This window comes from Siniperca chuatsi, linkage group LG1, assembly GCF_020085105.1.
Source record: "Siniperca chuatsi isolate FFG_IHB_CAS linkage group LG1, ASM2008510v1, whole genome shotgun sequence".
NCBI classification, from domain to species: Eukaryota; Metazoa; Chordata; class Actinopteri; order Centrarchiformes; family Sinipercidae; genus Siniperca; species Siniperca chuatsi.
The window spans coordinates 17,188,089-17,202,609 of record NC_058042.1 but is presented as its reverse complement, the minus strand read 5'-3'; the positions used below and the strand labels follow the sequence as shown (position 1 = coordinate 17,202,609).

The following is a 14,521-nucleotide window of genomic DNA, read 5'->3' as shown; positions in this document are numbered from 1 at the left end:
GTATAGCAGCACAGAGAGAAATGTATAAAAGGTTTTATGGAAATAAAAGATGGTTCCTGAAGGTGGAGATAGCCAGGCCTAATGACTGTTGTGTCAGCTGCTCCTCATTACCAAGGTCACTGGCATCAGGACCAGCTGAGATCTGCTAAGTGGTATATAGCCTTTCAAATGGCCATGAGGCCTTTCCATCAGTACTGCACTCACTGACACCATAAACTCTGTGAAATGCATAACAAATTCACATTTTCTTTCATTATCCTCATTTTAACTGGTTTTCTACAAAGACACTGAAAAAATGTGTGCAGTCATGCTGTATTTACATGACAGCTACATATTTATATTACAGTAGAATTACATAGAATGCATTTTCTTGCTTGGCCATGGTTGCCTGAGTGGTTATTATTGTGAGACATATGTCAAACCTATTAATTTTGTCAAAAATATTTATTTTCTTATGCACCAGCAGTAAGGGATATACAACTATGTTTTTCTAATTTATGAGCTCCCTCCAAACATCATTAGATTTTTAAATATCAACATCTAAGTTATTTTACAGTCTTCTGTTACAATAACAAATCTTTGCTACACTGTAGAGTTTTTGTTTAGAATAAGGATATAAAAACTAAACTATTCAGTCCTGCTTTAGAGAGCAAAAACAAGAAAGCCAAGCACAATGTTGGATTTATATATGTGCTGTGGGGGGGATGTCAGTGGAATTAATTGATTTGCCCATATTTATCAGAAGAGAGTAAGCGCCTAATCCCAGCTTGCATTATTAAAGATAATACCACAGTGGTTTCTGCAAGACCACCACACTGAATCAAAGTCTGACATGGACTGATGATGTATGGATATATTATTCAGAGCATTGCATGGACCTCAGAACACTGCAGCTCCTTTATCTGCCCTCCCAGCGTACTGCCTCCTCATACATGCACACACATGCACACAACCACCACTCATCAACCCCTGGAGGGCACCTGTGTTTTCAAAGTAAAGACCACTTAGAGAATAGCCCCAGGCGTCTGAACACTGAAGTGCCCTGTGTTACACATTAGAAGCCTCTGTACAAGCCAGGAAAATAAACACTCTCAATAGCCCTTGTCTCCTCCCAAGAATACCCCAAATACCTTAAAACAGGGGTAAAACCGCTTACACAGGCCAGAATATGGAACAGATAGTCTGTGGGGACTTTACCACATTAAGGATCACTCACTGAGATGTGCAGCTCATCGGACAGTAACCTGGCCAAGAACTAGAGTGTAGTGTAAGAAGAAAAACTGACAATTCACTTAGACTTTTTAACCTTTTATCTTTGGCAACTGACAAAGAAAGTAAATAGCTTTTGAGGACACTGCATATACCTCTGGTTAGTGATTTTTTTTTAGCTGTTAAATCATTGTGTAAGTTTTAATGTTCACAACATAGAAAACAGCAGCTTAAACTGAGGTGCACCAAAAGATAAAATGTGTAGGAGGCAAACAGCCACCCCTTCTCCAGAGGCAAACATATGGTTTATGATCAGACATTTCATTCAACCCCCCAGTCGAGTAAATGAGGTTTGATCAGAGGCCAGGAAGAGGAGAACAAGCCGCCTTCAGAGTCAGCTTCACAATCTGTCATAATGAACACTTTAATATTAAAAGAAAAACAATCTTATTAACAAGCAGAGAAAGACGAGCTTTCGGGAAAGCAAGGAAGCTGTAATCAAAATTTTTAATGACCATTCCTGCATGATGACTTTGTCTATGTATTTTGTCTGTTTGGAAATGGAAGCGAGTCAGCGCTGTCACACTTAATTCAGGCTACCCTTTTGTGCTAGAGTAGTGGGTAAATAGCTGGGGGAGATATTTGAATGTCTTAATAGACGTAGTAACTGCTCCATCTCTAAATGTGTTGAAATGGAGGCATGAGGAATGGCATCATTAAGGTAATGTGTTCAGGAAGCCAATGAGTTGTGCTCTAACCTCTGCTGCTCAGCCTGAGATTCGGTAAGTGCACAATCTTAGGTCACCTTAATCAGACAGAGGCGGCACTAACAAACACACATGCACACACAAAGCCTCAATTACATTGTGAAATTGCTCTCAAAAGAGTCGTACAACATGTCTAGCTGCTCTCTTTATGTATTCTTGTGAAGATTCTGTCTATTATGTGACTAAAATTGTACAGTAGTGTTGTCTTTGAGATCTGTTTGTGCGTTTGATGCAGTAATACCACCAAACTGCAGTTTTCCTTGCCAAATGCAAAGAGAAGGCAGTAATATATCACTTCCAGACAACAGCAGATAGTGCTCTATGTTTAGGTAGGCCAAATGTTGAGCTAGGTAGCTCTTCCATAAGTTACAACTGTGACTCTTCCCTAGAAGGAACCAAGATTGAGAGGAAAGGGATTTGAGCCACATGCATACATACTTTTTCTTAGCCCCAGACAGTGTTTCCATGCACAGCAAAGCCTAAGATTTCTCTCTCCCTTCTCTTTTTTCTTTGTCAACCCTGCAGCGAGAGTCAACAGCCATCCTTTTCCACACACATTTGTCCTTCAAAGTGTCTTCTTGCTGAGTTTGGAGGCAATCAGTAATGACCAGAGGTTCTTTCGGTGCTCCAATGTGTGTTTTGTTTGGGCTGAAGAGTTTTAGTGATAAATTTCACCCATCACATTCTCCACTATGGTTGACCAATGAGTTTTGTGAAAGCATGGCCCGTGGTGTTTTTCTTTAATAAGTCCAGAGGTGAGGCAAAGCAAGCAGACCATCAGTCATCCTGTCAGGATCTTACCCTCTGATTAGCCCAGTATATTGGTGGAGATATTTAACCTGCCACAGTTGCCTACATCAAGAACTAGTCTTATCTTTCATGTAATGACTTACTTTAATCGGCTAAACAGTTGTACTTTTGTCCTTTTGTCAATTTCATTAATCATATACTTTCTGTGTGCCAAGATAAGAATTATTAATGTATTTCAGGTGGTATTTTCAGTCTTTTATTTATATACAAGCATACAAAAAATACAAATTTTTGAATAAGAGTGTGCTGGACCGCCAAACAACAACTTGTTGAGGTTAATGTTGCTGTTTGGTGGTCCAGCACTCTTATTCAAAAACTGGTATAAGAGAAAACTAATTAGCAAGCGAACAAAGAAGTCAAACCACATATCTAAAATTGCTAGATATATGATTGCAGTCATGCTACTACCACTTGAAGTGGTAGAGTTTAAATTAAATAAACAGAGTTAACTAACCAGTTTAAAATCCATTCAAATTTACATTTGGAACAAGGCTGTTGGTGTTGATGAAGGGTTAGTTGAGCTCATCTGATAAGATAAGCTGTACACAGTCAGCTCTCTCCCCTGCCCTCTCTCCCTCCTCTGTTCCCTTGCCTCATTCACCTCAGGACACTTGTGTGGTCCAGCACAGCCCATGCAGGGCCGACCTGAACAGTGGCACTCTTGCCTTTGGGCCTCGGTTACACACCTCAGAATGGATCTTTATTTACAATACAGAACTCGGAAACAGCTGGTCAATCCATTTAGCCTAAGGCCACTGATTTGTTCGTATTTACTACAACAGCCAAAGAAAAGCCAGGGTATTTTTTCCTCTCTCCTTCCTATTGATCCGGCGCTTAGAAAATCTGCCCTGCTGTCTAAACACTATTGATCCCTCCCTCTCAACGACAGGCTCTCGCACCAGTGTATAAAGGGACTGGATGAATTGAAATTTCATTTCCGACAACTTGTTCCTGTTATTTTTACCCTTTTTTTAATAGTAGGGAACATGGGCTGGCGGGCCGCCACTCACAGAGAGTCGATCAGTGTTTGGCTCAGAGGGGAGAGGAGGGATAGACGTAAGGCTGTTTAGGTTACCATAAGCAGGTCTTAACACTGCTATACCATAGACAGGTCTTGCTCTGTCACTTAGATTCCATCATCATCATGTCATCATTAATGGGTTTTCAGAGCATGTTTGTAGCCAGAATGGAACTTTAGACATTTATACTTTGGGACTCATCACTCGTCACGCTTGGGGTTATCGTTCACTCACATTAAAGGTCAGCCAGCCTGGACTCAGGTAGCATGCCATCATTTTATTGAATGTGTTGAACATACAGGTGGTTTTGCTTCTTTTATCTCATTAATGTAAAGTCATGTATACTTAACCTCACTGCACCAACTTGCTTTAGTCCATTACAGTGAGCATGTCATTTTATTTGTTTTGGGTCAACTTTACATTATTGTTGGATACCAGCTGCAAGCTGGAACAGTTAAAAAAAAAACTTTCATTATGCTCTTTGGATACTTCAGGTGCGCTGTGCTTATTTCATGCGAACCGAATGGTGGGATTTATGCAAAATTGAAATGCCTTTATTTTACATGGCAATATATATAAAAAATATAATATAAAAAAATCAGGGTCATTGCGTCGCTCATTTTTGAAGGAGACTTGCACTTTATATTTTTGATTGAGCAATGAGACCTTCGCAAGATGTTAAAAACTTTATTTGCTCTTACATCACTTATTGGCATTGTGAAAATGTGAGAAGTATGAAAAGGATCATTTGAATTTTTTACTTTCTCGCCTTGAAAAGGTTGCTGCTCAGTAACTAACTGTCTAGGGTCAGATGTCAGAGTTTCTCCACAAGCCCTTGAGCATGCAAACAAGGAAGCTTTCAAAGCAAGCCCTGCTTGCAGCTGCATTACAACAAGATGATAAAAAAAATGTTTAACAAAACCCATTAATATGACATACAGTACAGTAATGTTCACTGTAATAGATTACCTATCTCAAGCAAGTTTTGAGTGTTTGCAAATTTTAATTTTGAAACCATAGTTCCATGAATCGGAATCAATGCCTGGAGCATACAAATTGATCTGACATGTTTTTTTAAATTAAGTATTTAGTCATTAAAAACTTGAATGACAAAGTAAATAGCTTCTTGAAAGAAGTAAGTACTGCAAATATAAAACGTGAATGTATTTTTGTAATCTCCAAAAATTTGTCTAGGATCTATTACTAATTAACTATGTAAGCCACTAAGTCTGTTATTTAGTGATTAAGTCAACTTGAAATAAAATCTTGCAGTATTATTGGGAATAATGCAGAAATTGTACCTTCCTACATAAAGGTTTGTTCTTTGTTTCCCAGGCAAAAAGAGATGGTAAAAGAAGCACTGAACACCTTTTACAGTCTTTTAGAAAGCTCAGCCAGCTCTTGTCACAGCTACCACTTACGTCATAAACATCTGGATTAACACACTGAGCGTGGAGGCTTCTTTAACCTAAAATAGCATTTGTCCACACTCACAGAGTTTGAGATGGAAAGAGCCAACCTGCAAGGCCCTTAACACATCCAAGCGGACTTCCACGGTGCCCCAAGTATGGTATACCGACCAGTAATGACTTCTGCTCCATCTGGCTCACCACTGTGTCCAACTCTTATCATTACAACAAGATAGAGTGTTACATAAAAAGGGAGGTTCTGTTTTAATTAACATCAATATTCATGTAATAGTCATAAAGCCAGCCCACATTCCATTTCAAGCTCTTAATGTTAATGCATATTTTAATACATTATCATTGCCACCATCATAATTCTTATTATGATAACTGTAATTATTAGATTTATGACAGAATTATGGTTCTGTTCCCTGAAGGCACATATTTTCCAGCAAATCTAATTTTTCCCTGGTGTATAACGCTCCCAGTCTTTCCCCTCCAAAATACTGAGCAGACACTGATAAAGATAAACACACAAACACCCTAGTGTGTCTGCTGCTGTGCCTGTAAAACACTCAATCTGAATTGCATATCCGCCTTGCCACCGAGCTTGTCATAAGCTGTATTAAGAAAAATGGTCACACGGTTTGACATAAATTGGAAAATGACATTTGGAAAATGGCCGCTGCTGTGGAAATTAGAGATATTAAAATTATAAATCAGTGTCTGGAAGTGCGGGGGGTGTGTTAGCTTGACTTTTCTCTTTTTTGGTCTGCCTCTCTCTCATGTTCATCTCTCGCTCTATTTCTCCCTTTTTCTTTCTCTCACACACTTTGTCTTTTGCGCTTTCTCTGGAGACAGTGTAGGGTCGTAGCCCAGAAGTCAGTCCAGTAAAAGTGGTTTTAAATGCAGCCACACACGAGTCTGCCCCACAGGGACAATCCCACCCTCTCATCTGGCTGTAAAAGTGGAGGATATTATGTGTATGTGTATGTGTGTGCGGTTGTGTTTGTCTTTGTGTGTCTGCTGCAGCTGTATCTCATCAGCTTATTGCTGGACTCTCTTGCTGTAACCTGCTAATGGATTATCTCTGAGGTGTGATATGTATTATGCAAAAGTAAGGTGTGCTGACACCTTTAAAAACAGACAGCTTCAATCCTCTGTACGCCTCACCTCTGCTCCCTCTTTCCTGTCTGTGTGTTGAGCAGGAGGCGAAGAGACAGAACAAAGAACAGATTTCTGAGCTACAGGTGGAGATAGACAGGCCATAGATGCTGCTGTAGGATAAATTGTAAGAGCTGCAAAGAAAGGTCAGTGGCTTTCCTATTGATTGAAGTCACACACACACACACACACACACACACACATATATATGAATACACATGACTTTTTTCCTCAATAAAGAGTTAAGGGTTTGCCACTACATGTAAGCGCTCATGTGTACCTTTGACTTCACTTCACCCTTTCTTTGGATTGAGCTTATAGAAGAAAGCTAGAAAATGCTGGTAGTGTTGTGGGCCTTCATGTTTTGACTTATTGACCTCCTCCTTTTGAGAGAAAAAAAGTCCCTGCTTTAAGAGGAGCTGCAGCTATGCCACAAATGCTACCTTTAAGACGTAGACAGCAGCTCTTTTCATCTGTGGTGCAGGAAGAAAAAATTTTTGAGTCCTTGAAGAATGAATGTTACATTCATATACACATTCTTAGTGTTTAGACAGAGGTCCAAAATAATGTTTTCTTTCTAGGATGTGAAAGACAGGAGGTCACCCATTTAAGAGCAATCACTTCCTCAGACCTGCTTTACTCTGCCTCCACAACACACCTGCACTGAATTTCACTTGCAATGAGAAATTTAGTATTATATGGTGATTACTGTTAATGCTCATTCATGCCTGCAGTGGGCCCTTAAATGTCAGGACAGACCTGGTTGCAATAGATTATGAAGTTGGACAATCATCTCAACACTCCATCCTGCACACCCAACTTGACTCCCTGCACAGTCACTCCACCATGCCCAGACGACCGCCACCCTCCACTTCAATATTTCAGTACTTTATTTACTTCTACTTTAAATTTCACTTGCACTCTCTGTGTCCTAATATTGAAATATTAAAGGAGGTATTCTTGAGTAGGTCAAGTAACGAGAATAGGCACTTTGTTTTGTTCAAGTTTTAGATGCAGAGAAGATGAGAGAGTACGTAAAAGGGTCAGTGTCGCTGGCTGTGCCACTCATGAAAACAAGAAAATATCTTGTCAAGTTGATTTGGAGTGAAATAGCAGCAAATGAATCACTGAAAAGGCAAGGAGTGTGTCACAGTCATAAACCACATTCTCCCACTGATATGCCTCAGCTCACACCGACTTCTGTCGCCTTGATACTCTCAAACAAGTCAGTTAAAAAGAAACCTGTTTAGTAAGGCCTCACCCTTCTGAAGTGGGATGAGTGAAAGACCAGATTGACTTTTCCATAATACGGATTCTCTAAGCAACAGTCTTAAATTCACCTCTTACACATACATAGAGTGAGTTCTCAGGATTTTCTAACCTTTGATGTTGACCTTCTTTGCTGCTGTTTGTAACTTTTCATTTGTGTGAGGACAGAGGTATAAAGGGACATGACTTTGATTGTCCTTATTTATGAAAAGTGAGCTTATTCTCTTGTCATGACCTATCAGTAGAAAGGGAGAGGCTGAGAAAGAGGACTGCCCATATGCATGGAAAAAGACAAGGAAAGGACTTTAATAGGGGCTTATACTGTGTCTAACTATGATCGCTAAGCTTAGGCCAGGAGTGGTTAAGGAGGTCTTCAGGCCCGCGCTAGTTTGCCTTGTGTGAGGTGTGTAACTGGAGGCAAGTGTTGAGCACTGAGATGATATGTTTTTACAGCGCAGTCTTGCTGTGCTTTGGGATGGCAATAAACCACGGCCTTCAAAGCACAGCCAAGCGCCACTTACTGCTGAGTGCTTCTCTGGTGGTTGGACGAGATTACTCTCAAAACAAAGTGCAGACAGGTTGATTAATAGAAGGGTCTGCAGAGGTGCGTGCCGCAGTATATTTTCACACCCAACGAAGACTCATTCTCTTCATTCGCATGGACTTTTATGGGATGATCCTGTCACTATGTGAGTTTGTCACTTCATAAAAACGGGCCCCCTCTTTGAGTGTCTTTTTTAGTGAAAACTTATCAGAGCTGTTACAAACTTGTTGTTTTAATGTCGAGGGAGTGCACTGTAACGAAAGGGCAACACAGTTTACAGACCATATTAGTCCATAGCAAAATTTGGGGATGAAGAGACCTGGTTGTGCCTCGAAAAATCTGCACCATAAATTCCAAGCATCCTTGTACAAACTGATATGAATGCAAATGAGATAAATAATACTCTGTTTTAACCTCTGACTGACCAAAGGGATTACTGACTGATGCTGTACTCTCCCTGACTGTCATACTGCGCTATAGTAACTCCCATGCTGCACCTGCTGTCAGGTTGCTTAGCCCGGCTCCAGAGCTAGGCTGAGGAAGATGAACATGGCCTGAAGATGGATCTGAGATGTCTGTGGGATAGGAAGCTGCAGGAGTAAAAACCACACTTCCATACTGCCTCTGAGGCAGTGAGGCTTACGTTGGCCTTCTGGATCTCGTATCTGTAGGAGGAGAGACGCCTCAGCCTGGGGGCCCAGAACTGCAGGACATGGTAAGAGACAGAGATGAAGACTGAGTGAGGGAAAGAAAAGGAAAAGAGCAAGGTGGTACCTTCAAACTGGATGAAATGGCATAGTCTACAGCAGTAATAATGAGTAGGCTAAGGGTGATTGCAGTCGTGGAGGGGAGGGAAGGGAGCTGATGGCAGCGTGCCGTGTGGTCACCCCCTCATCACATCAGATCACAGGGTTCTAATTAACTTCAGCACCGCATCAGACTGCAATCAGCAGAACCACAGAGGAAATGAGATTTTTTCCCCCATGTCGTTCAAAAACATGGCGTAAAAATGCATATTAGCCTTGTGTTTTTAATTAACATTTTGTGCTTAGGAAGCATGTTAACAGTATTCCTTAATGAGCTTTGTGGAAAACGAGCTACGCAGAGGACACAGGGCAACTTCCCCCCGTGTTTGCTGTTCTTTATTCTAATACAATGAGATTAGTAATCATTGTTTAACTCCTCATTCAATATTGCCTCCACATAATCCTCCCACCTCTACCACTGTTTCTGTAGAATAGGACATTAGCTGTGATCGAATGAGGCCTTTATTTATTAGGATGTTGAGTCGTGGAATGGAGATCTGTCCAGATTTGGACTTAGTTTACTGTGCGCATTTGTTGTTGTTGGGCTCAACAACAGCTCAAGCTCTGTTAAGCTCAAGCTCATTATCTTATTCGCAGCAACAGCTGTAGTTCAATCAGAAAAAACAAGTGAATGAAGTAAAGATAGTGTTTATTGAAACAGATGATGTGAGATGTTTATCTTGACTATTTATCTTGAGTATTTGGCGCTTAGACTCTGTGGGGAGATTTTGTTAATGGAGGGCATCTGCCCTGAGCAGCGGCAGAATGAATCCCCCCATGGAGTCCAGACACTGGTGGTGGTGGCTGATGACTCTGCTGAGGCTGATGGCTGAAGAGGTTGATGGAATGATGAGCTGATGGATCTGCGAAGACTGGCGGTGATGAGGAGGGGTGCAAAACAGTTGCATGAACGTACTGAAGGCAGAGAGAGAATCATATTTAAACTGATGGTAGTAAGATGATAGGTTAACAATGAAGGTGTGTTGCTGTGCTGTTGGATAGATGAGACCAGCTGATGGAACAGCTGATACCCCGATTTGACAGCTCTGGATAATGACAGCAGGGAATATGAGTGAGCATGCGTGAGAGGAGTGAATGATAGGTTGGCTTGAGAATTAACTACAACCTAGCATGCAGAAGTATAGTCTTCCTGACTGAACATTCGCTAGAGCTTCATTTGTGTACATCATCAGTTGACTGTTATAATCATTTTTATCACAACTTTCATTCATAATGCCACTGCTTCTGGTTATACTTTGCTACAACCTGCATCACGCTGCTGCTACTGTCTGTCTGTATTGATTTCTCATTCTATGACCCTAGCCTCCACCTGTTTTTATTACCATACCTGGCAATGGCCTCAGTGCATTTTGTGTATCCCATATCTCAGTGAAATGTGTCTGCTCTGTATAGCACACAGGCATTTGTTTGGAGTATAGAACTATTCATGCTAGAAATCATCATCCTACATCCTCTGATGTAAGTGTCTCTAGCGGAACATTCATTCTCTTTATTGAAAGAGAAAACTTTCAATAACTGAAAATGACTATTTTCTTGTAGCGTCCAACTGTTCCAAAAACTGTTCAGTGTGAGAATTAAATTTGTGACCATGCCTCCTGCAAGACTTAGAAAGTATCTTTCCTACCACTTGGAGGTATTTATTTTTCCTTCTAACAACTTGCTGAAATTTTGTCGATCCTGTCAATGGCTGCCAGCTCCTTGCTGGTTTATTTATTCCCTCTTGCATCTGACTGGTCAGTTATTTGTTTTCCATAGTGTCCTTGTGTGTTATAAATGGGACAGGCCTGTCACTTCAATGCTGAGAGGATGTTTTGAGTTCCTTGAGAGATTTTTATTTATTTAATTTTGGTTAGAGCAGAGCAGTGAATAATGCATCTCAACCTGCTGCATGTACTGTTTTTATCATTAGCATGCAGCCCGAGTTATCTGTAGAATACTTATGAGTACCGGCAAAATGTTTGTGATGTTATTTATTTATGTTGCTCCTTTCAATTATTCATTTGTTTATTTATTCATGGAAGAACTAACTGAAATTGGAAAATTCATTTTTGCTGAAGGGCACTTGGCCCCACTCTATCCCCTCCCTACACAAAAGGTAAGGAGCGGGTGGCACATCAGGCTTGTTAGTAATTGCTTTATGTGGTGTTTCCTTAGACTCACCAGAGGACATCATTTTCAGGAAGAGAGACAGTAAGAGATACAAGTGAGTGGAAGGTGAAAGGTGGAAAGAGCATCACAGAGAAAGAAGGGATGAGACTAATTCTGTCTTTTTCTTCCAAAACTTACAATTGAGCTTGTTTAGAGGGCTGAGCTAAGGTAACATGCAGTGATAGGTGAGGAAATCAGATTTTCTGAACACCCAGACAGGACTCCACAGGTTGGACTGGAGGCAGAGGTTCAGATATAGAGAGAACATAATAAGCTGTAGTTGCCTTCGGTTGTATCCATTCCTTCACGCTCTCCTGGCCTCTCCGTGTTATTGTGTGCTCACTGTGTTTTCTTTAATTATATGGAGTGGGATTTTGTTCAATTTCACAGTTGCACAAACATGCAGCAATTATTCCTGATAAGTGATAACGATTCACTGAACTTTAAATGTGTGTTTGTGTGTGTGGGCAAGCATGCATGCGTGTTTGTGTCTGTGTGGGACCGACTTTAGCCTTGTGTCACAAACTGCTCACGGACATAGAATGCCAATTAGCATTAAACGTAAAAAGAAAAACAGATTTGTGTGTCTGTTTGCATCCACAATAATCACTGATCACTCGTTAATTTTGACACGGTTGTGTGCTTGAACCTTCTGTTCGCGTTCCTCTGTGTTTGCATGTGTAGGTGGCAGTGCAGACAGAGTAGGAGTCTGCACTGAAGCTGGAGGTGCTGATCCTGCAGACAGAGGTGAAGAATATCCAGACTGGTCAGAAACTAGAGAGAGGCAGAGCACAACTCCAGCAAGAAAGGTACAGTGATCTCTCACAGGTCTGACATGCATACGTAAACTCATATTTGGAAACCTTCAGCACACATGTACATACACCTACTCGTAGGTCACCACACCATGTGCCAAAGACCTGTCTTTCTCAGTTCCTGGGTTCTCAGTGAGACATGTCTCCTAAAAACACATTTTAAACAACATTAGAAGTCATTAGAATAGAGTAATACAATAGAAAATTTGCTATTATCTAAACTGCCTTTATCTCCTATTTCATGGCCAATTCTAGTGTAAGAAAATCGTGCCCACAGTCCTACCAAATGAAAAGAGCTTAGCAAGATCTTGGATGTTCTCCAGTTTTTATTCCTCAATTTTTGTTGTTTCCTTTATCTGATCTCATGTTCAATCTTCTTTTACTGTAAAACGCTACAAATGTCACAAATCCAAAATATCCCACAAATACTTTTATTAACTTTTATTTTGTACACTTTTTTTCAAGTAGTAATAGCCACAAATAATATATCACCACCAGAATGAGATGCTTTTAATAATGTGAGAATTTTAGTGTGTTATGTGGCCTATACATGCATGGAAACATCTATAGGTGACATAAGTTCATATATCTGACAACTCTAGGTGTTGAACAAACGAAGAGTTAAATTTCAAAATGTACATGGAGCCATTTTTTGACTGAAGTACTTAACTGATAAATTGAAAACACTGGGTAGACTTTATGTTGTAGGTGGTTAGAAATGGTAACTCTCAGACTTCAGCAAAAGACCTTTTCCAAAATGGATTCTTTGCATCTTGAAATGTTAGTCTTCATATAAACCTGTATTGTATTATACTGTAAACAAAACTGTACTTGTAAACAAAGTTATGCTTACATGCATTGTTACTCTCCAAAATACATTATGTGTATCTTTGAGGCCTGACTAACATGTTGAATGCATTTCCTTCCTCATAAAACATTTGCAGAGTGTTAGCATTCATGTGAAGTTGTATTTCTGCCCATCTGATGAAAATAAATAATATAAACAATATTCACTCTCCTTTTGGCTCTGTTTTGGTCTCCACTGACTCCTGAGGGAACTGGCTCTTTAGCTGTTAAATGCTCCACTATGTTCACCACCTAGTCTCTAACTGTCTGTCTGCTGTTTGGTGCTGAGAAGGTAGTGTACAGTGGGTTTATTAGAGCTTATCTTCCAAAAACAGCTGCCTGCTGCGGCCCAAAAACAATGCTGATGAGAGTGTTGAGATAATGATAAAAGAAAAAATTGTATTATAGCCACTTTACAAATTGAAACGACTCACTTCAAGAGACCACAAAGTGAACAAGTCTGCCGTCTGGCCAGGACAAAATTTACCCTGTGCCCTCAGTCTGATGAATTCTGTTAAAGATGCTACAGGAGTGGGCCTCGTGAAGGTGGTCAGGCGTGTCGCTCTCTTCTTCAAGGTATCAACAAACAGCGCACAGCCATGGAATGACAATTTGTATCATTTAATTAGAGCACACTTCTCTTGGCACAGTTCATTTATTGTAATCTTGTTTATGCACCTTGATTGTTTCACAGTATAGTTTTTTAATTAGCTCAGATTGATTAACTTGCATTGATTCTGTATCCTTATTAAAATAAACCCCCACTGCTCTCCTTCCTTATTTTTCATAATTAATGGTGCAGTGTGCTGCTTTGGGCAAGGCACCAGTGACAGTGTTGCACATTTTGTAGTCAAAGCAATGGTTAGAATTGTTTATTATGGTGGCTGTCAAAGAGTATCACATTGACAGGCATTTTATGAGTTTGTGGAGGTGTGCCATGTGTGGTGATAGATGCAGATATGTGAAAGTGCTGCTGACTTTAAGCACCAGAGGATGAGAAACTAAATTGAGCTTACATGTTTTGTTTTTTGTTCCAGTGTTCAGATCAAGCCCACGGACGTCACCCCACCCAACCACCCAGCACTAACCTTGGCTGTTAGGCCCGCTGCAGGTGGACATGTATGCAGGGTTGCATGCATGCGTGCATACATGTGCTTGCTAGTACATAATCTCATTCTAAACCTAGTATTCTTTTTAATTTTGATTGATGACTCTGTTTATCTTTGGAATAACAATCCTCTGATAACCCCCACCACCCCTCTCCACATCGTAGCCCCTGATTCCTCTCCCCATCACTCCCCCAGTATGAAAATGATATTAGAAACAAAATGAGATTTGAAATTTTGTGTTTGACAAGCAGCTTGATGAAAGAGTTTCATAGCTGGGCTTGATCCATTGAAATTTTATGCTAATAATACTGCTGGCCAAGCAATCTAGTTGGAAATTAATCAGGGGGCTGGATGGATAGAAGGAGAGGAGAGGAAGGTAGGTTGCTCCATAAACACCCTTCCCCCTCCTCACCCTCATTCCCTCTCCCCAGCTCTGAATCTCATCAGAAATAGCCATGGGGTGTTGTCTGTGTGATGTGGTAGGGAGAGAAATAGGGAGTTAGAAAATTACACTGCAGCTTAGCACTGATTGATGCAGTAATGTATACAGTAATGTATGCAGCCATGCAGCAAGCTGCCATATTATGG

At 40.5% G+C, this 14,521-nt stretch overlaps 1 protein-coding gene across 3 annotated transcripts in view; it reads left to right on the top strand.

The window, feature by feature from the left end:
* Nucleotides 1-14,521, top strand: part of LOC122875502 — a 149,054-nt gene that overhangs the window by 112,169 nt on the left and 22,364 nt on the right. The window contains exons 6-7 of one of the 3 annotated variants that reach the window (XM_044194708.1): nucleotides 11,848-11,972; nucleotides 12,234-13,007. The exons of 1 other annotated variant lie outside the window; for it this stretch is intronic. In XM_044194708.1, coding sequence (XP_044050643.1) covers nucleotides 11,848-11,972; nucleotides 12,234-12,338 — 230 coding nt within the window. In that variant the 3' untranslated portion in view covers nucleotides 12,339-13,007. Of the gene's footprint in view, nucleotides 1-6,419; nucleotides 6,522-7,109; nucleotides 8,657-11,847; nucleotides 11,973-12,233; nucleotides 13,008-14,521 lie in introns of those variants that run through there. One more of the 3 variants, XM_044194729.1, reaches the window with a different exon arrangement.